General features: G+C 45.8%; 1 protein-coding gene across 14 annotated transcripts in view; it reads left to right on the top strand.

The window, feature by feature from the left end:
• Positions 1-25369, top strand: part of TLN2 (talin 2) — a 493069-nt gene that overhangs the window by 398315 nt on the left and 69385 nt on the right. For all 14 annotated transcript variants that reach the window (XM_081507557.1, XM_081507550.1, XM_081507555.1 and 11 more), the window contains 5 exons: positions 5228-5368; positions 5797-5978; positions 7443-7575; positions 10405-10506; positions 17079-17249. In XM_081507557.1, coding sequence (XP_081363683.1) covers positions 5228-5368; positions 5797-5978; positions 7443-7575; positions 10405-10506; positions 17079-17249 — 729 coding nt within the window. The remainder of the gene's footprint in view (positions 1-5227; positions 5369-5796; positions 5979-7442; positions 7576-10404; positions 10507-17078; positions 17250-25369) is intronic.

Raw genomic sequence — 25369 nt, 5'->3', positions numbered from 1 at the left:
GTTTTCACAGTCTTGGAGATGGGGTGAGCTGCTCTGTTGCTGGGCAAGTCCTGAAGGAGTGGGGCTCCCCCACCACCCATTCCTTCCAGAGGATCTGATACCACACACCTCGTTTCCTGCACTGTGCCTGCATGCCATGTCGCTTCAGTTGTGTCCAACTCTGCAACCCTATGGACTCTAGCCCACCAGACTCCTCTGTCCACAAAGCCAATTTAATCTTATGGAAAAATTAGTCAACAGGCTGAGCCAAGCAGAAGCCAAGGAGAGATTGTGCACCTGTTTAAACAGCCTTTTAAAAAAGTAAAAGGCACCTATTTGAAGACAATAATAAGATCAATTGAAGATGAATAAATAAATCAAAGCTTGTGCCCAGGTGCCCCCAGGATCCTGGTGGCAGCTTACTTTAATGACCATCGTGATCCATAGTATTAGAAATGAAGAAAGCTGACATTTTTTAATATTTAATTTGAACAAATCCTGTTCCATTTTTGTATAGATCTCTCATTCAGTCCACACAACCAACCACCCTGTGCTTATCATCCCCATCTTTACAGGAAGTTAGGTAACTTTCCTGGGGTGACTCAGCCAGTAAGGAGTGGATTGGAATTCAAACCCAGATCCCCTGCTCTTTCCAAACCCGCTCTCGCTCTTGGCCTGCAGAGTACATACCATGGAGAGACTTAACCGCTCTCACCAGCTGGGAAGAAACCTCTGGGTGTGTTTAGAGTGCTTGTGTGCAAGTCTGGGAAGATGCGGGGGTGGAAGACAGCAGTAGAATTGAAAAGTAGTGACATCATAGTTCGTTGCCATGTAATTTACGTACTTCAGTTAAACTTGGCCATTTTCTGATCGTTTTGATTGTCACAAAACAGGCTGTATTTAGATGAGCCAAGGTGGGGAAAAGGCGTGAAACTCCTTTACACATTCTGGGAAACCTTTCTTTCCTGCCCGTCTCCTCGGTTTCCAGTCCTGACCTGTCTCCTTTAAGATCTCGTCTCCTTTTCAGATTCTCCTCACTGTGGCAACCCCTCTTTGTAGCTCCCTATAGCCAATGAGCTCTTGGGATGGCCTTAAAGCTAGGCCTGTGCACGCAGCCTGCTGTAACGTGGGGGGATGGTGGCCTCCTCCCCCGCCAGCACTCTGGGAATCAGTAGCAGCGCAGGAGGCATAGAAATGACCCATTCACCCCTCAGCTTGCTGAAGTGAGCTTGGTTTTTCAATTCCCATCAGGGGGCAGGCTTTGCTGAAGACAATAAACTTTGTTTTTAATTTACTAATAGGAAAATGGTGAAGGTCCTTTCAGTGCAGCATACCATACTACGTATCGAATAGATTTCCTGAATTAAGGAATGGTTAAGAATTCTGCCAAATAGCAGAACAAATAAATATTTAATTCCCTAAATGCTTGAAATGGCTGCCATCAAGGCTACATTTTGCTCTAAGTTCTGTACTTCTTAGTCAACCTTATTTTTCCCTTCAAATCGCAAGGGTATGCCTAAGTACCTCACCTTTCTAGTCCTGCCACACCTTTCTAGCCCTGAAAAAGGGAGGAACCTCCCCCTCCCCGGAGGGGCATTGGAGAGCAGGGAGCAGATTACATCACAGTGGGTTATCAGCGCCCATTAGAATGTCTGCCTCCAGGAATCATAAATCTCTACTGATGGCATTCTTTGCAATCCCAAAGCATGGCTCAGAAAGAATAAATGTGTGCACCCTCCTCCTGACCAGGCCCTGCTCTCGATGCCGGCCAAGTTGGAAGCACACGGACCGCTAACCATGGGTGCCATCTACCTGCTGGTCCCCACATGCACACGTGCCGGCTTCTCCCTTTCGTCAGCTTCTTACCTAGCCTCAAATCAGATGTGGAGAGTGGAATGTTATTTTAAATGTGCAGTCACTCAGGTTTGAATGCCAAGTAGAAGTTGTACAACAACTGCTTCTGTTGCTCTGAGAAGCCGGAGCTCAGCCTTGCCTTTCACAGCAGAGTTGAAGCTCAGGGTTTTGCCATGAAGCACTTCCAGGGCGTCCAAAAGATACCTGGTCCATCTCTCACTAACCAGTTTAAACTCGGCTGTAAGTATGCTTTCTTGATCGTCCTTTGGATTGGTAAAATGGGTTTCTTGAGATAAAAAGGAGGGAGGAAAAAAAACCTCTTGGGCTTCTTATGCCATTTCTTGTTGCCTTTTCTAAGGTCAGTAGGAGGGAAGGAAGCCAGGGGTCTTGGATTCTGGTTTGAGGCATGAGCTTAGCCTTGCATGTCACTTTCTAGGTGTTGGTTTTGTCACCTGGAACATTGGAGCTTTTGGATTAAGTGATCTTTAAGATCCCTTCTGGGGCTTCCCTGGTGGCTGAGCAGTGAAGAATCTGCCTGCAGTGCAGGATACCCGGGTTCAATCCCCAGGTTGGGAAGATCCCCTGGAGGAGGGCATGGCAACCCACTCCAGTACTCTTGCCTGGAGAATTCCATGGGCAGAGGATCCTGGCAGGCTACAGTCTATAGGGTCACACAGAGTCGGAGCGACTAAGCATCAGCAGCAAGATCCCTTCTAACCCTTGAAATCCACGAAGCCTTGATTCTGTTGAACACGCAGAAATGATTTCTCCCACATCTGTGTGAGATTTTGCTAAATAAGAAAATTCAGAGTTGCTGGCCCAGGGTGGAGAGTACCCTTCTCCTGGTGGGGCCTGTGCATTTGGCTCAGTGGATTTACCCTTTCATTGTTATGGCTGGGGTGCCATATCATGTGCCATTATGTGACGTGGAATGTCTCTACAAAAAACTGTCATGCCTGCCTAAAATTTACCTGTAGCCAGATCTGAGTATTCAGTTTACTGGGGTGTCTCAGCCATCCGCAGAGGGGAAGCCACATTCAGAAGTGAAATAACTCTCCATGTAAACAAACCATCTTCTCTGACGCTTGGTGCTTTTCCCTCTTGAAAATGAAAAACAGTGCCGGATTGGAGCTTGGCATTCTAGTCCACAGTCCATACTATTTAGGGTCCCTCCCTTGACCTGCAATAGGCCACATGATTTGTGGTTTTAGGGCCCATGCTCAAAAAAAAAAAAAATCTTTTCATCATTCTCTTGGTGCAGTTGATGAAACTGCACAATTAGAAAAACCATTCTTTGGAATTTACCTGGAGTAATCATCTTGTCATTTTTCGTAAGTTCACCTAAGGGTTGGTGACGTGATCAGAAATCTGCCTTCCTAATAGACTGAGGGCGTTGTCGAAAGTAAAGAAGAGGATGGGAGGAGGGCCGAGAGGGCAAGAGCAGGAGGAATAAGCAGCACCGCCCAGAGGCTGGGCATCTTCCATTGAGCTAGAAGGGCCTGACCCCAAGCAGTCAATGATGGTAATAGTGTAAGATCATGAGAGCACCGAGACTATTCATTGCCACATCACCAGTGTAGTGCTGCAGGGCAGGTAACAGGTGGTGCTAACTTAACACTTACTGAGTACATGTGGCAGTCGGAATTGAAGCCATCAATATGAGTAAGTAGAAGGCACATTGGATTTCCACTGGGCCTGGAAGAACCGCAAAATGGGCAGGGTTGGGTCAAGGTCAGTGCCTGTCTGGTGGAGAAGGGCATGAGCAGAGGTGAGCTCTGCACAGTATTAACAAAGACACTAAATTAACCAGGCTTATGGGAATTCCTCTGAAAATAACAGCATGGTGGATGTATAATTACTGTCACAAGTTGCCAAGACTTGATTGGAATATAGTTGTTATTCAGATAGCCTTTAAATCTAACCATGCCTGCCTCCTCCTGCCTTGTTGAAAAATAGAAACATCCCATCTCAGATCCAGTTTATTTCGTAATGCTGGTGCCTCTGGCTTTTTGCTCGCTAATTGTCTAAACTGACTTTTATGTATTGCTCATAATGGTTACTTTAAAAGTTTAATTGGTCATTTAACAAGGAAATGTATGTTATTCTACAGACATAACTGCCTTCTCAAATGTAGCCCTTTGCTGTGAGGCAAGAGTGCAGTCACTGGATCACAGACTGTTGGTTCTAACAGTCTTAGACTTGACAACGTAGAGTCCAGGGTTGGAGAACTTTGGATCCAAGTGTTAACCCTTTGTGGGGTGGCCTGGCATGCATCACAGGCTGCTTTCCTGGATTGGTTTCCAGGCAGGCTATTAATTGGTGATGTGATGAATCATTCATTGCTCTGGTAATGTTGTTATTGTTCAGTCACTAAGTCATGTCCAACTCTTTGCAACCCGATGAAATGCAGTATACCAGGCTTCTCTGTCCTTCACTATCTCCCAGAGTTTGCTCAAATTCATATCCATTGAGCTGGTGATACTATCTAACCATCTCATCTTCCGCCCAAGCAGAAGGAGAAGAGGGCTATGGTATTAATACTACTAATTTTAAAAAGAAATAAGCTTTGAAAGCATAAGATACATAGACCAAAAAATCCATGTGTGTAGAGTTCAGTAAATTTTCCTAGGCTGAACACACCTAAGTAACTGCAGCCAGATGAAGAGATAGAATATGGCCAGCCCCCAGAAGCCCACTTTGTGCTACATTAGTCTCACTGGCTCCAAAGGGTGGTCTGACAGTCAACACTCAGAATTAGTTTCACCTGCCTTTGTACTTTGCACAAATGGAATCATATCATGGGTATCATATTTTGTCTGACCTCCTTACCTAAATATTATATGTGTGAAATTTGTCCATATTTTAGGGAATAGTTCTAGTCTGTTTTTTCTCCATTGCATTCCATTTTGCTCATTTCAGAATGACAGATACAAAAGCCCTCCCTCTGTCAGTTATTCAGGGACGTCCAGGTAAACTTAGAAGAAGTTCAAAGTGCTACACAGTGTGAAAAACTGTATTTTTATAGTTTGGGAGGGAATAGAATTAATTGGAGTGGAAATGGAGGGGCCAAAACATAGTTTCAAAAGTAGGGAAGAAAGTGACTCAGCCACAAGGTTTGTTAACATGACTAGGGAGTGGAGAACAGGGCACCCTTTGAATCATGTGAGCAGGGAGTTGATAGACTGTGAGGTCGCTGGCTTGTGAGCCATACGTTCAGCTTTACTCCTCATCATTGCTCATCATTAGCCACTCTGCTTGATGGCAGAGATCCTGCTAGTCAGTTCTTATTCATTGTTTATGAATTCACCAGACCTTTTGAGTATTCCCATTAAATCTTTTCACTGGGTGGTGATAACTGTGGCCCAGGAATGATCTCTGTATTTTCCCCCATCAGGCCCTGGATGGGGACTTCTCCGAGGACAACCGCAATAAGTGTCGCATTGCCACCGCCCCCTTGATTGAAGCCGTGGAGAACTTGACAGCGTTCGCCTCCAACCCTGAGTTTGTCAGCATTCCTGCTCAGATCAGCTCCGAGGTAGGGAATCTTCACAGCAACAGTAACATTGAGGTCTGTGGCTAGTTTTGTGTGTCCCTGAATGGAATGAACAGTTAAGAATTCCAAAACCCCTCTCTGTCAATACATAGGGCACTGTTATTTTGTCAGTGATGACACATGCAGTTAATGAAACTGTGTTGGTATATCGCTCAAAAGGTGATGTCTTGGTTTTATATGTTGAGAATAATCTCTGGGCGTAGGTTTGGGGCTGATTCTTGGTATATGTCAAACTCAAAAATGATACTTAAAGATTGGACATAGCCCCAGATTCTCCCCATCCAGGCCCCATGTGAGCCAGCCTCCATGGTTCCCTACCCTCTGTCTTGATCAAGAACATGACCTTCCTGGGTCAAACTCATTCACTTAATCTGTGTGCCCTGCGCTTGACTTCCGCTCTCTGGTCCCAGGGCTCCCAGGCACAGGAACCAATCCTGGTCTCAGCCAAAACTATGCTGGAAAGCTCATCGTACCTCATCCGCACTGCACGCTCACTGGCTATCAACCCCAAAGACCCGCCCACCTGGTCTGTGCTAGCCGGACATTCCCACACTGTGTCTGACTCTATTAAGAGTCTCATCACATCCATCAGGTTAGTGTCTCCTTCAGAAATTGCTTGCGGGCCTGCATCTGACAGGGCAAGAGGCGGATAAGCCCATCAGGACTTTTATTTAATAGCAATGTTGTTGATTATTGTCATCATTTTTTTTTCTTTTAGCACTTGTCACAACAATACAAATACTAGCTTAAGTATTTGTTATATGTTAGATACTATTCAGGGCATTTTACCTGTATTAATTTTATGTTTATCATAACAACCTTGTAAAGTAAATGCTGCTATTATCTCCCTTTTCCTGATGAGAGAATTCAGAAAGAAATTTAGATAACATTCCCAAGGTCATCCCTAGGTCTGATTGCTTTAGCCACAGTCCTTCTAACCATTGTACCATATTGCCTATACCTAGGAGCTTAGGCAGAAAGCACCACTGTTTATTTAGCAGGATTCATGGTTAACTTTGGGCTTCCCTTGTGGCAATGGCAACCCACTCCAGTACTCTTGCCTGGAAAATTCCATGGATGGAGGAGCCTGATAGGCTACAGCCCATGGGATCGCAAAGAGTCGGACATGACTGAGCAACTTCACTTTGTACTTTGTACCTTTGTCCCTTGTGGCTCAGCTAGTAAAGAATCCGCCTGCAATGCAGGAGACCTGGGTTCGATCCCTGGGTTAGGAAGATCCCCTGGAGAAGGGAAAGGCTACCCACTCCAGCATTTTGGCCTGGAGAATTCCATGGACTATACAGTCCATGGGGTTGCAAAGAGTTGAACATGACTGAGCAACTTTCACTTAATGGTTAATACCTTGCTGATAAGACAAAAAGAATATTCTAGGTCCTACAGTAACTCTTGGCATCCCTACCCTCCTTGGTGATAGTAGGAGCCTGAAAAGTTATTCTCTGCATAGATAAAACATTTTTGAAGTTGACCAAAGTTAGTAGCCCACAGTATGGAATTGTATCCCTTTCCTCAGTTATATTTTGTCTTTCAATTGCTTTTAAAATTGAAAGAGGTCTTTAAAAAGACCTCAGGATCATGTCAACTTTCTTAATGCCTTGCGAAGAAAGATGCACTAAATATTTTAACTCCTGCCATAGCCCAGGACTTTGTGAGTAGTATGCAGTGTAGAGAGCATAGTATATTTACACTGGAAATAGCACTGATTTTTGTTTTGTTTTGTTTAAATGATGTTTCTATGTTTAAGCCACTGAATGGGGAATCCAATACCAAACTGTTTCATTTGCCTGGCAACCTGCCTGAGATGCAGGACAGCACCCTACCCTTCCCACCATAAATAAGTAGACTGAGCACAAGTGTTAAATGAAGAAATGCCTCGGTTCTGCAGAGAAGCATTGCCAAGCAAAGGTCAGGGATTCACTTGCTAAAGCAATGGAGTGGGGTAGAGAGTAGACAAGGGCTCCTGGGCAACTAGTGCTGGAGCAGGTTGTGGGACTTGCGCTTCCTGGAGCCTGTGTTCAACTTGCCCTGTCCCTTCTAGGGACAAGGCCCCGGGACAGAGAGAATGTGACTTCTCCATCGACAGCATCAACCGGTGCATCCGGGACATCGAGCAGGCCTCGCTGGCGGCCGTCAGCCAGAGCTTGGGCACGAGGGATGACATCTCCGTGGAGGTACGTGGGGCCGTGTGGTCAGCCCAGAAGCCTCTGGAAGGACTGAAGAATCCCAGCACCAGGCTTTGGGAGTGGGGGAATAGCACCAACACATTGCTGATGCAAGAGTTTCATCATTGGACCAGCTTCCCCTGGAACCAGCCTGGGACGTTCTTGGGAGGGGGTAGGGCACATGCAGAGCAGAGAATAATGGTTTGGTGAAGGAACACGTGTACTGTGGCTGAAATTTGGGAGGAAATTATTATTGTCAAATAAAGTACATCAGTAAGTGGAGTTACCATATTCAGTTGAATACCTCAGTAGAGCAGACCTGAGCATGTAAATTTTGAGTGTTTCCCTGTCATATTTCAGCAATGTGCTTTTTAGACTAATGGGCAAATTCAGCATTCAATGCTCTGTGTTTCATCCATGCAGAGATCAAAGATTCTGCCCTTATTACTCAATATCTAGTATTGAGAGACCTCTTATATTCTATTCAGAGCCATTTTGCCCTCTCTTGCCCATTATTTTGAAGTTGAGAATAGACTTTCCTACTTTGCTCCCTTGAGTTTTTTCTATTACTTATTATAAACTCCCCTGATTCATACTTCTTTTTTTCCTGAGTGAAAGTGCCTGACACTCAAGGTACTTAATAAATATGGATGGTCTATTTACTGATGTTTCCTTCCTGACCCAGAGCTCATCAACAATAAACTTTGGGGTCTTCCCTGGTGGTCCAGTGGTTAAGACACTGTGCTTCCACTGCAGGGGGCACAGGTTCAGTCTCTGGTTGGGGCCCTAAAATCCTGCATGTCGTGTGGGATGGCCAAAGAATAGGAAAAAAGAAAAAAAGAACGAACTTTGGCCTGGCTCTAAGCAGGATCTGGAGTTGGAATTGGTTATTTTTATTAACAGAACTATTTCATTCCAACTTTACCCATCTTCCCCATTTCCAAGGAAAGAAAGAACGAATATGCATTCTCATTCCATGTGGAATGTTAGAATTATTGTTAACTTATTATTAAAGTAGAATATACATACAAAACAGTGTGCTTGTCATATATGTGCAGCTTCATAGACTGCCACCGACTAAGCACATCCTGTAACTAGCACCCTGAGCAAGAAACTGAGATGATGAGCACCCCTCCCACCTCTTGCTCTCCCATTCTTTCACCACCCTCCCAAAGCACATCCTCTGTCTTGACTTCCTCCTTGGGAAGAAAATCCCTCCCTTTTATCTGCATGTGCTTCCTACTTATACCATATTTAATTTAACAAGACAACCTTGCCTGGATATTCTTTTTTTTTTTTTTTTTTTTAATAAATTTATTTATTTTAGTTGGCGGCTAATTACTTTACAATATTGTAATAGTTTTTGCCATACATTGACATGAATCAGCCATGGGTTTACATTTGTTCCCCTTCCTGGACCCCCCACCCACCTCCCTCCCCATCCCATCCCTCTGGGTCATCCCATTGCCCCAGCCCTGAGCCCTTGTCACACGCATCGAACATGGAATGGTGTTCTGTTTCACATACGATAATATACATGTTTCAATGCTATTCTCCCAGAACGTCCCACCCTCACCTTCTCCCTCAGAGTCCATAAAATTGTTCCATGCATCTGTGTCTCTTATTCTGACTCGCATATAGGGTTATCGTTACCATCTTTCAAATTCCATATATATGGATATTCTTACATTCTTAACTGCAGTTACATTATGAGTGGGAAGACCAGAAGTAATTTGCTAAATAAGACCCTTGAAAGTGTGGAGGTTTTTCTCCACCCACCTCTATCACACTTTTTTCTTTTTTTATTTTTACCCAGGATTTTGTTTCCAAGCTTGTGGGTTAGGTTGCTCCTCTCATTGAGTGAACTCTGCTCAAAGCTCGCCAGCCCATGTGCAGCATTGCTGGGTGGGAGAGTAGCCCAAATGTATGTGATAGGCAGGACATTGTCACTTTGTTAGGAATCACCCCATTCAGTGCTGGCATGTGCAGACCTAAAACACCCAGCATTCTGACCTGGAAATCCTGTCTATCTAGGAAAGCTCCACTGAAGATTCCCACCAAGGGATCTGATCTTTCCCACTACAAGTTAGCACTCTCCATCTTTGAATTCCTCACCCCTTTCACACTTCAGAATCATCTAGGTACCTTCCCCCATCTCTTTAGAGCATGAGCAGTTCTTTGAGATGGAGAAATTAAACTGTCTCTCACACTTGAGAAGCAATGCTTTGAGGGTGCCATTTTCAACAATGGTATCCACATCAAGTACAGTGCATAGAGCGCCTGACCTAAGTCTAGTGGGCACCTCATCTGGCATTTTCACGGTGTGGTGTCTGGGAAATAGTCCTGCTTTAAGAGCCAATATCATTTTTAGGTTACCCTCCTCCCCACCCCCCGCTTAAGAGGTTCTTAGTTCTGAGGACACAGCAACCTGCATATTCCCTCAGACCCCAGAGCAGTTCCTTCCATTTGGACATAGTTGTTTTCCCTTGTTGGAAAGCCACCGCAGTTCCACTTTTCCAGTAATGATTCTGAATAACCCAAAGTAAAGATACCACTAGCACCAGTTGTCACTGTGACTGCTCGGAGTGAGAAGCCAGTAGCAAAAGTGTTCCTAGGGCCCACCTCATGCCCCTTATGGGTAGAACTGGCGGGTCTATCCCAGGGGAACCGAGGGTCCCTGGGAGGGCTAGAGTGGGACAGTGGCTGGAGGGTATGCCAAGGCATTTTGACACCCATTTCTTGTGACCTGCCTTATCTTTCACATGGGCCTTTTTAAATCAGTACAACTACATGGGGAGCCATTGTGGGGTGAACCTGACAGATCTGTCTCCTTATTAGGCCTTGCAGGAGCAGCTGACTTCAGTGGTCCAGGAAATAGGACACCTTATCGATCCCATTGCCACAGCCGCTCGGGGAGAAGCAGCTCAACTGGGACATAAGGTAACAGGCACTGGGCATGGGGACCCTGCCGAGAGTGTGCGAGAAGTAGGCGGGGTGGGGGGGAGAGAGGATATTGATTCTGTTGCTCTTGTTCCTCAAAGGCTCTTGGCCGGTGTTAGAGCCAGGTCAGTGCTGGCCTACATTAGAGAAAAGACCACTCAGCCTCCCTCAACAGCTTCTCCAAAAATGACCCCCTCAAGGATCTCTTTTCACTTGGCATTGAGACAAAACCTGCAGGGAAATTTTTCTGGGGCTTCCCAGGTGGCACTAGTGGTAAAGAACCTGCCTGCCAATCCAGGAGACACAGGAGCCTCACATTCAATCCCTGGGTCGAGAAGATCCCCTGGAGTAGGAAATGACAACCCACTCCAGTATTCTTGCCTGGGAAATCCCACAGACAGAGGAGTCTGGCAGGCTACAATCCATATGGTCACAAAGAGTCAGACACGACTAAAGCAACTCCATACAGTCGCAAAGAGTCAGACACAACTGGAGCAACTTAGCACTTAGCGCATGGTCAGACTTTGTAGCCAACAAGGCATTTACAGTCACTTCTTGCTCTTGATCTTCCCTGGGACAAGCCAGAGCCTGAACTTGGCATTCCTGGCCTGGTGTCTACCATTTGTTTGCCCTGGCTGACCAGCCTCCTCCCAGTGTGTTTAGGACACAGTGTTCCGCCATGGTTTCTGGTATTGTGTCCATTTTCAGACATGAGGAAGCAAAGCAGACTTTCAGACTTCACCCTCGATGGCTAAAACCTCCGTGTGGCCACTCTGTCAGCCCTTCAACTGAGCACTCAGACCCACATGGTTTCAGGCGCTGCATAACGCTTTGCCTGTTTGGGGTCATTTTGCAGATCTTTCAGGGAGCATTGGCTCGTCAAGCAGCCTGTGCCTTGGCAGAGAGAGGACAGACACTGGATTTTTAACAATCTGCAGGGTTTCCTAGCATTTATCAGTGCCACCGTCAACATCAGTGTGCAGATCATGAAATCCAGTAGCCGAAATCATCTCTGCAGGTATTGATTTTAAAAAATCAATATTCCTGCTTTTTCAAATTACCTAAGGGCCTACTAAGCTTCCTGCTGGTTCTAAGGAGAGGCATTTGAGATTTAAAATGGCCAGTGTCTCTCTGCCATTTCAAGTGTGGCCAATTTCATTTCTCAACTGAGCCCCTTTATGATAAGAAAGGGCTTGTCCACTGGTGCAAAATGGTTTGCGAGGGTGGAAGGACAGGCCTGGAGGGCTGGCGTACAGTGTATGTGACTACTGTGGGCAGAATAAGTTTGACAGAGAAGCCGAACTTTGTTTCAGCAGTTACTTTTATTTAAAGTATTTATTTTATTTTGTGTCTGTGCTGGGTCTTTGTTGCAGAGCATAGGCTTTCTCTAGGTGCACAGGCTTCTCATTGTGGTATCTTCTCTTATTGCAGAGCACGGGCTCTAGAGCATGCAGGCTCAGTAGTTGTGGGCTTAGCTGCTCGTTGAATCTTCCGGGACCAGGAATTGAACCTGTGTCCCCTGCCTTGGTAGGTGGATTCTTAACCACTGGGCCACCAGGAGAGTCCCCAACAGCTGCTTTTGATTCCAGTAGGAATTTCATAAGAAAATATTTCTAGACTTCCAGGGTAACATCTTTGTTTCTGCTAATATATTGTTTGTGTGGAAGGTTAATTCCTCTGTCAGTGAGTGGCCTGAGAAGAAAACTTACTTGTGTCACTTGAGTTATCAATTGATTCTTGGCCTCTTGGCTAAACAAGGCTCATCTTCTGAAAGGGAGTTTTGGACAAAGGTAGCCTAGGGGCCCTTTGTCTGTAGGGATCATGGGCTGATAGTTAATACCTACCTGGTTCCAGTGTTTCATGGAGGTGCTCATGTGGGGCCCCAATTCAGCAGCTACGGTACCACTTGGGAGTGATAAAGGCAGATTCTTAGACCCCACCTGGATTGGTTTCCCATGGCTGCTGTGACAAAGTACCACAAACTGGGTGGCTTAAAACAACAGAAATTTAATCTCTCGCAGCTCTGGACTCCAGAAGCCCAAAATCAAGGTGTTGGCAGGGCCACAAGTTTTCTGCAGGCTCTGGGGAGAGTCTGATCTTTGCAGCTTCCAGCTGGTGGTGGTTCTTGGCCTTCCTTGACTGAACCTTGGCCAGTCTCTCTCCCTGGTCACTGTTTTTCCCACTTCTCTGCCTTCCCTTTTTCTGTCTCTTCTAAGGACACTTGTCATCAGGTTTTGGGCCCACCCAAGAAATCCAGGATGATCTCATCTTTGTTGCTGTTGTTGTTCAGTCACTCCATGAACTGCAGCGCACCAGGATTCCCTGTCCTTCACTATCTCCCAAAGTTTGCTCGAACTCATATCCATTGAGTCGGTGATATCACCCAACCATCTCATCCTCTGCTACTTCCTTCTCCTTTTGCCCTCAGTCTTTCGCAGCATCAGGATTTTTTTCAGTGAGTCAGATCTTTGCATCAGGTCGCCTAAGTATTGGAGCTTCAGCATCAGTCCTTCCAATGAAGGGTTGATTTCCTTTAGGATTGACTGGTTTGATCTGCTTGCAATCCAAGGGACTCAAGGGTCTTTTCCAGCACCATTTTTTTGAAAACATCAGTTCTATGGCGCTCTGTCTTCTTTGTGGTCCAACTCTCACACCCATACATGACTACTGGAAAAACCATAGCCTTGACTATACGGATCTTGATCGGCAAAGTGGTCTCATCTTAAGATCCTTAAATATTCATGCAAAAACCCCTTTGTGAGATCACCTTTACAGACTCCAGGATTTGGACGTGGACATACCTTTGGGAGGGGTCACCTTTCAACCCACTCACCCTCCCTAGGCCTAGGGACTCACATCATGTACCAAATACTCAAAATTCTGTTTTATTTTACCTTCTGTGCTAACCCACATAAGGAGGTTTCCTGTTCTATCATGTCTCTAAGAACAGAAGGTGTTGGAGTCCTTGCCAGACTTCTTAAATACAGAAGAATAATCCCATCCCTTTCAAACCTTTGCCCCACAATATGCGAGGAATAAGGACCCCTAGTGCTTACTATACTACATGGAGGCCTGTGCTAAGGCCTTTACATATGCTGACTTAATCCCTGAGAAATCTGAAGAAACTTACTGCTATTACATTTTACCAAGGCGAAAACTAAAATTTAGTATTAATAATAGGATGGAACCTGCCTAAGATGTCTTAAAATGCAGTCAGTAGGGAGGATTCAAATCTAGTGGCTTTGAAGCTATAGCTTACTCCCTATCACCCTGCCATCCTCCTTCCCTGAGGCAGTCAGGCACATGTTTAGCTGTGTTGACTTATGCTCAGCGCACAGCATTTTATAGTTGCATTGAAAAAATGTACTTTTAAAAATATATATATATTTATTTGGCTGCACCATGTCTTAGTTGCAGCATGCAGGATCTTTGGTTGCAGCATGTGGGATCTGCTTCCCTGACAGGGATTGAACCCAGGTGCCCTGCATTGAGTCTTAGCCACTGGACCACCAGGGAAATCCCTAAAATGAACTTTTAAAATAATAAAGTGTTAGTCGCTCAGTCATGTCCGACTCTTTGCGACCTCATGGACTGTAACCTGCCAGGCTCCTCTGCCCATGAAATTCTCCAGGCAAGAATACTGGAGTGGGTAGCCTATCCCTTCTACAGGGGATCTTCCCGACCCAGGGATCGAAACTGGGTCTCCTACACTGCAGGCAGATTCTTTCCTATCTGAGTAAAACTAATCTAGAAAACATGTTGGATTCTAGCGCGTTAAATATTTTGACTCCTTTAGTACTGACAGGACCCATCCTGAGCCCTGACTCCTGATGGCCCATCACTGCTCTTGGTGGTGACACCAGTGCCCTTCCTGGGGAAGTGGAGATGAAATCCAATACAAATATACAGGACTGTGCCCTGGATCGTGCAGACTGGGCCTGACACAGAGGTCTTTGCCTGAAGCAGGGAGCCTGGGGGCCAAAATCCAGCCAAGTCACGTGCCTTGGCATCAATTATGTCCACCCAGAGGATCGGGAGCCCCTTTAAAATTCACACAAAGCACCATAAGGGCCAGCAGCAGCCCTGCTCAAGTGCTTTGAAACCTATGTGTAAGATAACTGTAATTGGGGATAGAAAAGTAGAAGTGTTTTTTGCTGATAGTCTTATCTCACTATTAGCTTTATATATATATACACACACAATTTTACTTTATTTGCTCATTTATTTTGGCTGTGCTGGGTCTTCATTGTGACTCACAGACTCTTCTTGGCGCTGTGTAGGCTTCTCTGGTTGCAGCGCATAGGTTTAGTTGTAGCATGTGGGATCTTAGTTCCCCACTCAGGGATTGAACCCAGGCCCCCTGCATTGGGAAGGTAGAGTCTTAACCACTAGACCACCAAGGAAGTCTCACAGTATTAGTGTAATGAACGTTCATATTTTGGACCCTCACCTTGCCACAGCCCCACCACCACCACCCCCTGCTTAGTTGCTGACCCAGTGATTGTCACTGTCCATGTGAAGCTGTCTTGCTGCCTGTATCCCCATCACCCTCATTCTTCCTTCACAAGACGGGAAGAATCTTTAAGGGAGCTAAAGGTCTGAACTTACACTTGCCTGATGGGAATAATGTAGTACTTAGTAATTACCATGCAAAATGAGGAGGTGAACAGAAAAGTGTGATCAGTGTCATTGTGTTTTATCCGAGTGGGAATAGATGATGGCATTTGAAGCAAGTACAGCAAAATGTTAACATCTGATATTACAGATGCTAGGTAGATGGTAAGCTTTGGTGAGCATGTACAGTCAGCCCCGTGTATCCATGGATGCTGAAACCACAAATGTAGAGGGCCAACTGGACTACAGCATTTCATATAAGAGATGTGAGCATCCTCAGATTTTTGGTATTCATGGGGATCTTGGAACCCCCTGCAGATACTAACAGATGACTGTGTGTGCCATCTATTAGTGTTACCAACTAGAGACAGATCTCTGCTGTAGCAGTGCTTAACTGTCTTGATGGACTTTTTTTGTTCTCCAACATAGTTGTTGTTCAACCAGTAAGTCATGTCCTACTCTGTGACCCCCTAGATTGCAGCATGCCAGGCTCCTCTCCTCCACTATCTCCTGAAGTTTGCTCAAATTCATATCCATTGAGTTGGTGATGCTATCTAACCATATCATCCTCTGCTGCCCCCTTCTCCTCCTGCCCTCAATCTTCCCAGCATCAGGGTCTTTTCCAGCAAGTCGGCTCTTCACATCAGGTGGCCAAAGTATGGGAACTTCAGCCTCAGCAACAGTCCTTCCAATGAATATGCAGGGTTGATTTCCTTTAGGATTGACTGGTTTGATTTCCTTGCAAAGGACTCTCAAGAGTCTTCTCCAACACCACAGTTCAAAAGCATCAATTCTTCGGTGTTCGGCTTTCTTTATGGTCCAACTCTCACATCCATATATGACTACTGGAAAAACTATAGCTTTGACTATATGGACCTTTGTCAGCAAAGTGATATCTCTGCTTTTTAATACGCTGTCTAGGTTTGTCATAGCTTTCCTTCCAAGGAGCAAGTGTCTTTTTAATTTCATGGCTGCAGTCACCATCTACAGTGATTTTTGGAGCCCAAGAAAATAAAATCTGCCACTGCTTCCACTTTTCCCCCTTTTATTTGCCATGAAATGATGGGACCAGATGCCGTGATCTATCCCAGGTTAGGTTCATCCTAAACAGAACATTTTGACTGATGGGAAATCATTTTTTTCCCAAATCCATGGTTTGGTCAAAATACTTGTGGGTAGGGGGCAGTGGGTTGACTTTCTAAAACTCCTTTGAGGGTGCCTTTACTCTAAGGCTGCTTTTCTCATCTCCCTGCTCCCCTGCCCCTCTCCTAGCCCCCTTCCCTTTGAGTCTATAAGTTGTTCACCTTTGGTTCTTTCAAAAGCTCTTCTATTCATGAAATTAAAACTTTTTGTAAAATTTTAAAAGATTTATAAAATTTTAAAAGATTTATAAAATTCTCACACCTAACTCTGGATCCCAGGACGGATTTCTTAGCACTTCTGCTATGATCAGAGATAGAGAACTTCCCAGAGGAATAAAAATCTAAGGAAGAGTTCATTCATTATAAGTACTCTCAAAATTGAAGCTGAACAAGGAATAAGATCTGAAGATCTAATAAATGCAACATGGTGACTGTAGTTCATAACACTGGATGTACAGTAGAGAAAAACAAAAGCGGAGTCCAGCAGATCTGCCTCTCCCTACAACTCTTTCCATCTCTGCCCCAGTCCCCTCCCCACCAGTGGTAGTGCTGTGCTCAGTCCTGGCTGACTCTTTGCAACCCCATGGACTGCAGCCCACCAGGCTCTTTTGTTCATGGCATTTTCCAGGCAAGTATACTGAAGTGGGTTGCCATTTCCTTCTCCAGGAGATCTTCCCAACCCAGGTATAAAACCCACAGCTCCTGATTTGGCAGACAGGTTCTTTACCACTGAGCCACCCTGAAAGCTCCCTCCTCACCTGTGGGACCCCTAAAGGAGACTCATGTATGTGGTTTTTTATTTTTTTGTCTTAAAAGGTGACACAGCTGGCGAGCTACTTTGAGCCCTTGATCTTAGCTGCAGTGGGTGTCGCCTCCAAGATTCTAGACCATCAGCAGCAGATGACGGTGCTGGACCAGACCAAGACGCTCGCAGAGTCTGCCCTACAGATGCTGTATGCAGCCAAGGAAGGTGGAGGAAACCCCAAGGTACAACTCAGGATGCTAGGGACTCACTTAGGACACTGAGAAGCCATCAGAACTCCCTCTGTATTATGTCCCTCCAGGGAAGGCACCTCCACGTTTTGGGTTGTGGCATTTTTTTTTTAATTAACCATTTTATTATTGTTATTTTATTATTAATTTTTGACTGTGTTGGGTATTCTTGCTGCGCATGGGCTTTCTCTACTTTTGAGGAGCGGGGGCTACTCTTTGTTGTCATGTGTGGGCTTTTCATTGTAGTGGCCTCTCTTGTTGCAGAGCACAGACTCTAGGCTCATGGGCTTCAGTAACTACACTGTGTGGGTCAGTAGTTGAGGCTCACAGGCTCTAGAGCTCAGGCATGTGTAGGCAAGAGTCCTTGGGAAAGAAAAATATACTGTGTGGTTATTACAGGAATAAAAACCCTACCAGCCGGGCACCTGCTTGATGTTGACACGCAGCTTACACAAAGCAAACTTCTGTTGTGTCATTTCCGTTCCTGGTAGTTAAGTTCAAAGAGTAACATGGTGCCTGGTCACCTGTGGCATAAGATGCTGTTGCCTTGGGGACAGTAGTTTGCAAGGGGAACATTTCTTCAGCCTGATGTGTCACTCAGGTACTTTAAGTGGCCAAAGATGGTGGCAGCATGTTCTTTTCTCTTGGGAATGATTTTGTCAAGGTGATTGTTTTACTTGTAAATCCAGCATGAACCTTAAGTTTCCTCAGGTTTCTGGAACCTGGAGAGGGTGTGGAGACTTCCCACTCCACTTGTATTTTGTTCTAACAGGTTCCTCCACTAAGTCATCTGATCTGAATGTCTTCTTCTAAGCAGACTGACTTGAGGGAGCACTACTGGAAAGATTTCTGTAGGATACTGACCTACAAGCTCCAGGGATCCATATGTATTTCTTAGTGTGTTTTGTTGTATCTCTAAGATCTTCAAATGAGTCAAGCGGTATAGCAGAGAAAACTCTAGACTGAGTCAGAATCGCAAATAGTGTTCTCAGAGCTAATAGTTATTGAGTGCTGACTCTATGTCATTAACCACATCTTATGCCCTCATCCTGTTTAATCTTTATAAAAACTCTGCGACATAGGTGGTTCCCATTGTACACATGTGGAAGCTGACTTCTCTAAGTTGTCTGAGATGTCTGATGAGGTGCATGTAGGGACAAGGCTGAGCCTGCGCCCCATGGAAACACAGGCGGACTCAGCCTGGACCAGGGCTGGGAGGGTCAAGGAGAGAGACAGGGAGGAGGGCTGATGAGACTCAACAAAAGGAAATTACCTGGGACAGGGTAGCTAGGGCCACGGTAGGAAGAGGAAACAGCATCTGCAGAGATATAGATAGGGTTATAGAAGGATTGTGATCTTTTTAGCACTTGGCCTGCACTTCCCCAGTGGCACAGTGGGAAAGAATTCACCTGCCAATTCAGGAGACACAAAGAGACTCGGGGGTTCGATCCCTGAGTCTGGAAGATCCCCTGGAGAAGGAAATGGCAACTCATTCCAACATTCTTGCCTAGACAATCCCATGGACAAGAGGAGCCTGGCAGGATACAGTTCACGGGGTCACAAAGAGTCAGACCCAGCTGAGCACATATGTGCATGCTGGTGTGTATGGGACATGGAGAGTGTAGGGACAATGGGATGGGAGGGGAGTCTGGGCTGTACTGTGACCGGCTTCCTCCCCACATGGAGGAGCTGGGGCTTTACTGTGAGCAGCGTGGGATGATAACAACCCATCAATAGTCTAGAAACTCCATTCTGGAAACAGCATGGAAAATGTTTTGACTTGCATCCTCTATGTTCAGTTTTTCCCTCATGCATCTGGCAACTCTTAAGAGACTAATTCTGGGGATGCTAAAAATTTTGAGAGCCAGCCTCGGCCCTCAAGTTGTTTTGAGTCTTCGGGCAAAATAAGTCTAGTTGCTGAAGTGCTGGGCAAAGCAAGAACAAGAATGCCCTCTTGGCTGTGATGGGTTAGTGATAGGTGTCCCAGAGTCAGGCCCACCCCCTTTGCTCCCTCCCTGAACTGGAGGAGGCAGGACTCGCCTTCCAGACCCAGTTCTGGGTGGTCTTTTCTCCAGGGCTGTTTAATGCCACATCTCCACTCCTAACCTGAGGGAGTTTCATTTTCAGCAGAATAACTCAAATTAGGATGCTTCTGCATGTTTACAATATTAGCACATCTGCTGGGACTGCGGGTTCTGAGGTCCTTGTGGAAGTCTTGTTTTTTTGCCAAGGAAACTCATGGTTGAGCATTTGTAGTCATCACAGTAAGCTTGATAATGACATCTTTTGATCGGAGGTGGTGGCTGGAGACCAGCGAGGGGTAGTTTTCAGTGAAAGGCCTAAAGCACCAGGTGTTGAACTAAGATGAGTGTGATGAGTGACTTAATGTGGATCCTCTCACCAACAGCAGTCACCTGTGCTGTCTGCTGACCCTGCCAGGCCTGTCACAGGGAGCCTAAGATGCTGCACCTTGGCTTGTAGCCCCTTTCCTAAGAGGCCAAGTGCAGGGACTTAATCCCCTTGGATTAAGCGGATTGCTATTCTTTGGGCAAATATTCACTAGGTGTTACTTGCTGTGTGTTAGGTGATGTATGTATGTATGTATGTGTTAGGTGTCATAGTCCTTGTTTGCAGAGGAAATGTGGTTAAAATGTGGTTGAATGGTTTTCAGTGGCTTTGATCTAGCAAGAAAAAAAATTAAAAAGAGTCAGGCCCAGAGCCTGGTGTTAATGAATCACATGGGTACAAGGCATTTGGTGTGTGACCTCACCCCCATCCCACTGAGCCCCTTCTACACTCCTCCTCTATCTCCAGAGCTCTGGCCCCCAGCAGTCCTCCCCGCACTCCCCCCCATCCTCCTTGAAGGGACCTTCTAACTTCTGCCTGTAACATTCCAACAAATATCCCCCACTGTCCATCACTGGGCAGTTCTCATTATTAGTTGTTTTTTTCCTCTCTACTGAAGCTGAGGTCTGCCCCCATAGCCTTTTCTCCTATTTTCCAAACGCCTGTGATGTCCACGCCTGCTTTACTGGGCTTTGTAGTTGAAACATTGTAATAAAGAAGTAAGGCTCCCTTGGAATTTGACTTCAGACTGCTTTCCAAAGAGGAGTGAAGTCTGATTTTTCTCCTGTGTTGTTCTGTGAGGAACAATAACAAGGAGCCCTTCCAGATTCTAAAATAACGACCTCATTGTTGAGCCTCATTGTTGAGCCTGCGGGCTCTCCTTTCCAGATGTCCTTGGTCGGCTAAGCCTGCCTTAATTGAGAGCCTGCTGTGTCTTTCCCTGTCTGAAGCTGGTGTGTTCAGGCAGCCTGCATGTGGGGTTTGGCCTCCGCGGTGTGATCAAGATGAGGTTTGCCATTGGAGTTAGAGAAAACGGTCCTGGGTGAGGCATGGGTAATTGAAGCAGGCTTCAAAGACTCTGAACTGACCCTTTAAGGATCTGTAAAACTTTAATATGTAGAGTGAAGGAGAACAGACCTTCTAGAGAATTCTGGGTGATTCATTTCTGGGACAGCCAAGAGCAAGGATGTGTTTTTGTAGGTTTTGATGCTTGCTGTGAGAAAAGTGTCCTTTATGTTTTCCAAGGAGTTTCAGAGAACTGTTTTGTGATTTACTTCTGCCACTCCCCAAATTAGCTTCTGATCCCTTACTATACCTTTATGGGAAGCCAGATTACTGGGCCAGCCGCTCTCTTCTCCCTCAAAACGTGTACTTGCTTTAATATAGAAGCATAGTTGCTGACATTTTTGTGCCACCCATAGTCGCTTCAGTCTAAGTGAGATTTACAGAAACGCGCACCTTACATTTTACTTTTTTTATCAATGAGATCATATTTGTGTGAGATTCTCTCTCTGGAGAGTTATGTATAGATGTCATTTTTCAGGCTTCCATCGAAATAAAGCAGTCTGCACATTTTAAGTTTTACCTTCTCGGTGCCACGAAATCCGCCATTGGCCTAAATGACCAAATCCCCTCCATCACATCCATCAGGGAGAGAGCTTTGCATCCTGACGTAGTTCCCGCAGGATAGCCATTCATGATCACATATTTCGCATCGCACTTGATGTTGTATTTGGAGGACTCTTCTTGATTCCCATGGCTTTTCAATTTTCATGTTCCTGTGGCTCACATAGCCTCTTCTTGGAGTTCTTCTATTTCATTTAATCATTCAAAAGAGTTATCATTTCCCATCTCTCACTACCTTCTCATCTACCAAAGCAGTTTTTTGGGTCTTTTGGAAGGCTTCTTTCTCCCCAAGGTGGATCAAGACAGCCACGGCCACTGCATGGCACCTGGGTAGTGTGGTTCTCCCACTACCTGGCATTAGATCAGATTCTCCAGGTAAGACCACAGGCCCCTGCTAGACTGTCCTCGATTCAGACACTGGCCCTAAGCTCCATGCTCCCTAGACCTCTCTTACTCTGACCAGCTGGCAGGGGTTCTCACCACCCCCTTAGGTTGGTTAATTTGCTGAAACAACTCAGGAAATTACTCTACTTATACTTACACTTTTATTATAAAAGATGCGTGCATCTGCTAGCCAAATCACTTCAGTCATGTCTGACTCTTTGTGACCCCAGGATTGTATAGCTCTCTAGGCTTCTCTTTCCATGGGATTCTCCAGGAAAGAGTGTAGCGTAAGGGAGTTAGAGAAAGTGAGGTTCAGGAAAAGAACGAGACCGGCACTTTACAGGAACAGATCACCTTTAATGAGGCGAGAAGGGGCAGCAGTCAGATTAGTGAGCTGCTGCACTAACCTAAGAAAAGAGTAAGTGTGTATAGGCATGTGTGTGGAGAGTTACTGTCTTAAGGGGGCCTGTTCTTCTCCAAGGTTGTTCCCAGTAGTTATCTCTTAAACGGTTGGGGCAAGGAATTTTGGAGATCGGCCAGAGGCTGGACCAGCTGGGAGCTGGGCGTAATCAGTCTTAATGTCCTTTTTTTTCTTTGGGTGAGAGAGTTCTTTGTTTTGCATAGAATGGTGGGGAGGACCTGGAGGGGAGTTTCAACGCAAGGCTTTTTTGAGCCATGTAACTTTCCTTCAAAGAGTACTGGAGTGAGTTGCCATGCCCTCTTCTGGAGGAGCTTCTCAACCCAGGAAATGAGCCCACATCTCTTAAGTCTCCTGCATTGGCAGGTGGGCTTTTTTTTTACCACAATCACCACCTGAGAAGTCCATGATAAAGGATATAACCAGCCAAAAGAAGAAACCCAGAGGGTGAGATCTGGGAGGGTCTCAAACTTGCAACTCCCATATCGTCTCAAACTTGCAACTCCCATATCCTCAGGATGTGTCACCCTTCCCACTTACTGCTGTGCATCACCCACCAGTCTCCTGTCCACAGAGCTTTTATTGGGATTTCACGATATGGCCTTGATGGACTGAGTTTAGTCATATGACCAACGATTCCATCATTCCCCCTCATTTCCCCAGAGGTAGTGGTCAGGGTGATATGTGTTGCTTCAAGTCCCAGCCAGCCCCATTCTGAATCTACCTAATGGCCCCATGAAACTTTGTTGGCATAAGCTACTCAGTTCAGTTCAGTCTCTCAGTCATGTCCGACTCTTTGCGACCCCATGAGTTGCAGCACGCCAGGCCTCTCTGTCCATCACCAACTCCCGGAGTCTATCCAAACCCATGTCCATCGAGTCGGTGATGCCATCCAACCATCTCATCCTCTGTCATCCCCTTCTCCTCCCGCCCCCAATACTACCCAGCATCAGGGTCTTTTCCAATGAGTCAACCCTTCCCATGAGGTGGCCAAAGTATTGGAGTTTCAGCTTCAACATCAGTCCTTCCAATGAATACCCAGGATTGATCTCTTTTAGGATGGATTGATTGGATCTCCTTGCAGTCCAAGGGACTCTCAAGAGTCTTCTCCAACACCACAGTTCAAAAGCATCAATTCTTCGGCACTCAGCTTTCTTCACCGTCCAACTCTCACATCCATACTGTGCCACTATAAATAACAGACACTTGTGTGATCACTTGGGAAATACTTAAGGGTTAAACGTTCCTAGGAACCAAAGACAAAGATCAACCAAATGTCTTAGTTTTCAGCAGTGGGTGAGGTTCTAGGGCTGCATTTCATCCAGTGGCCAGCTACCTGGAGTTGAAAGACACATGCAGACTAGGCCCTGGGAGGCGAGGAGTGAGGCTCCAGAGAAAAAAACTGGGGAACTGGTACCAAGTTCATGGTCAGGTGTGGAGTCTGCAGTGGCTGAGAGAGCTGGGGCCAGGCTGATGCCAGGATGTTAGGTGAGGGGGTGCCCAGCCAATTTTATGGATAGCTCCTGATCCTGAGGTCTCTTGCTTTTGCCACATGGTACCTGGTTGTTTCACTTTGTTTAAAAGCACCCTGTTTAGAGGGACAGGCTGAAACCTCCCCCTTGTAGATGGCACATTCCCTCCATTAAAGTTTATTTTTTCAGGAGTGCTAGTAAACCTAACCTGATCTAGCTATAGGTTCATTTCCCTTTTGACTGCTGGCCTAGGCTCAGCAAATGGCCAGCTGGTCAGTGGTGATTGTCCTCCACCAGGCCTGTATGCTCTAAGTGCTTAAGCTCCCATTTCCAGATTGCAGCTGTTGGAGGGCTCTCATCCAATCCCCACCTTCCAGAGTGCTGTGGGAATTTCAGAAGGTGTATGGCGCTCAGCGTAATGCTCTGCACAGAAGGGTCCCTTGGAAATGTCCCTTGCAAGTTAGCGGCTGTCCTTGCATTGCCGCTCTTCTGTGGTTTGATGTTTATTGTTATTCCTGGCCCCCTGTCTGTCACCTAAGATGAAGCATTGTCTGTAAAATGCTCAAATACCCGGCCCAGGATACATGAACCAAGACTTTAAAACTGAACAAAAGTCACATTGGGTCCACAGGTTGGCTTTCGCGTATACGAGTACACGCTAGCCCTTGGCATCTTGGCAGCATCCTTAGGAATGTTGTTGGGTTTTCTTGGTCCAGTTAGAGGAGCTGGGGCATGTCATCACAGCCCCAGTGAGCACAGTCTGTGGCTTGGGGGCAAGGGAGGGCCAGGTCCTGTTCTGAGCGCCACCCCGCCCTCACACACACCACATCTCTGTCCCCAGCTGTGCCATCCATGCTTTTTTTGAAGCCTAAAAACAAATGATTCCATTTCTTTCTTTTTTCTGTTTACTTATTTGACTGTGTTGGACCTTATTGCTGCATGTGGGGTCTTTTAGTTGCTGCATACAGGATCTTAGTGCTGTATGTGGGATCTAGTCCCTGACCAGGGATCAAACACAGGCCCCCTGCATGAGGAGTGCAAAATCTTAGCCACTGGACCATCAGGGAAGTCCCAGGATGGCTCCATTTATTTCTAAATGAGTCTCCAGAGGAGAAATTTGCACCGATGGCCTGTGAAGGTTATGCTTATAAAAATACCTCCAAAAATAAAAATGAGTCTCTTTCAGTACCTTAAAGCCACCTTCTAGAGGAAAGCAGAGCAAATTGCTTGCAAGGAGTACAGAGCCCAACCCCATGGAGGGCCTGAGAAGGTGGACACTGGTCTGGGGAAGAGTCAAAGGAACAAAGTAATCTTTGTTCCTCAAGGTTATTTGTCATTATTACCTTCTAAAGTAATTTTAGTAGTAATGTCAATAGTTAACATTTGTGTCCTAGTACCATTGCTTTGAGAATGTTGTTGTTATTGTTCAGTCGCTAAGTCGTGTTCAACTTTGTGACCCCATGGACTGTAGCCACCAGGATGCTCTGTCCATGGGGTTCTCCAGGCAAGAATACTGGAGTGGGTTGCCATGCCCTCCTCCAGGGGATCTTCCCAACCCAGGGATCGAACCTACATCTTGAACCTGTATTGGCAGGTGGATTCTTTACCACTGAGCCACCTGGGAAGCCCCACTTTGAGAATAACCATCCATAATTAATACATTTCACATCTCATCAGATGTTGGTTTGAAAGGACTCTTCTTGGTTCCCATGACTTTTCAATTCCACAGGCTGAGCCAGTTCATATGGCTCATGTAGCCTCTTCCCAGAACTCTTCTCTTTTATTTAATCGTGCAAAGGAGTAATGATTTACCATCTCTTACTGGCTTCCTTACTTTCTCACCTACCAAAGTAAAGTTGCAGTTCCTT

Source organism: Giraffa tippelskirchi, chromosome 7, assembly GCF_054371585.1.
Source record: "Giraffa tippelskirchi isolate mGirTip1 chromosome 7, T2T-mGirTip1v1.2.pri, whole genome shotgun sequence".
NCBI classification, from domain to species: domain Eukaryota; kingdom Metazoa; phylum Chordata; class Mammalia; order Artiodactyla; family Giraffidae; genus Giraffa; species Giraffa tippelskirchi.
The sequence above is the reverse complement of the archived record's forward strand: the minus strand, read 5'-3'. Positions and strand labels throughout refer to the sequence as shown.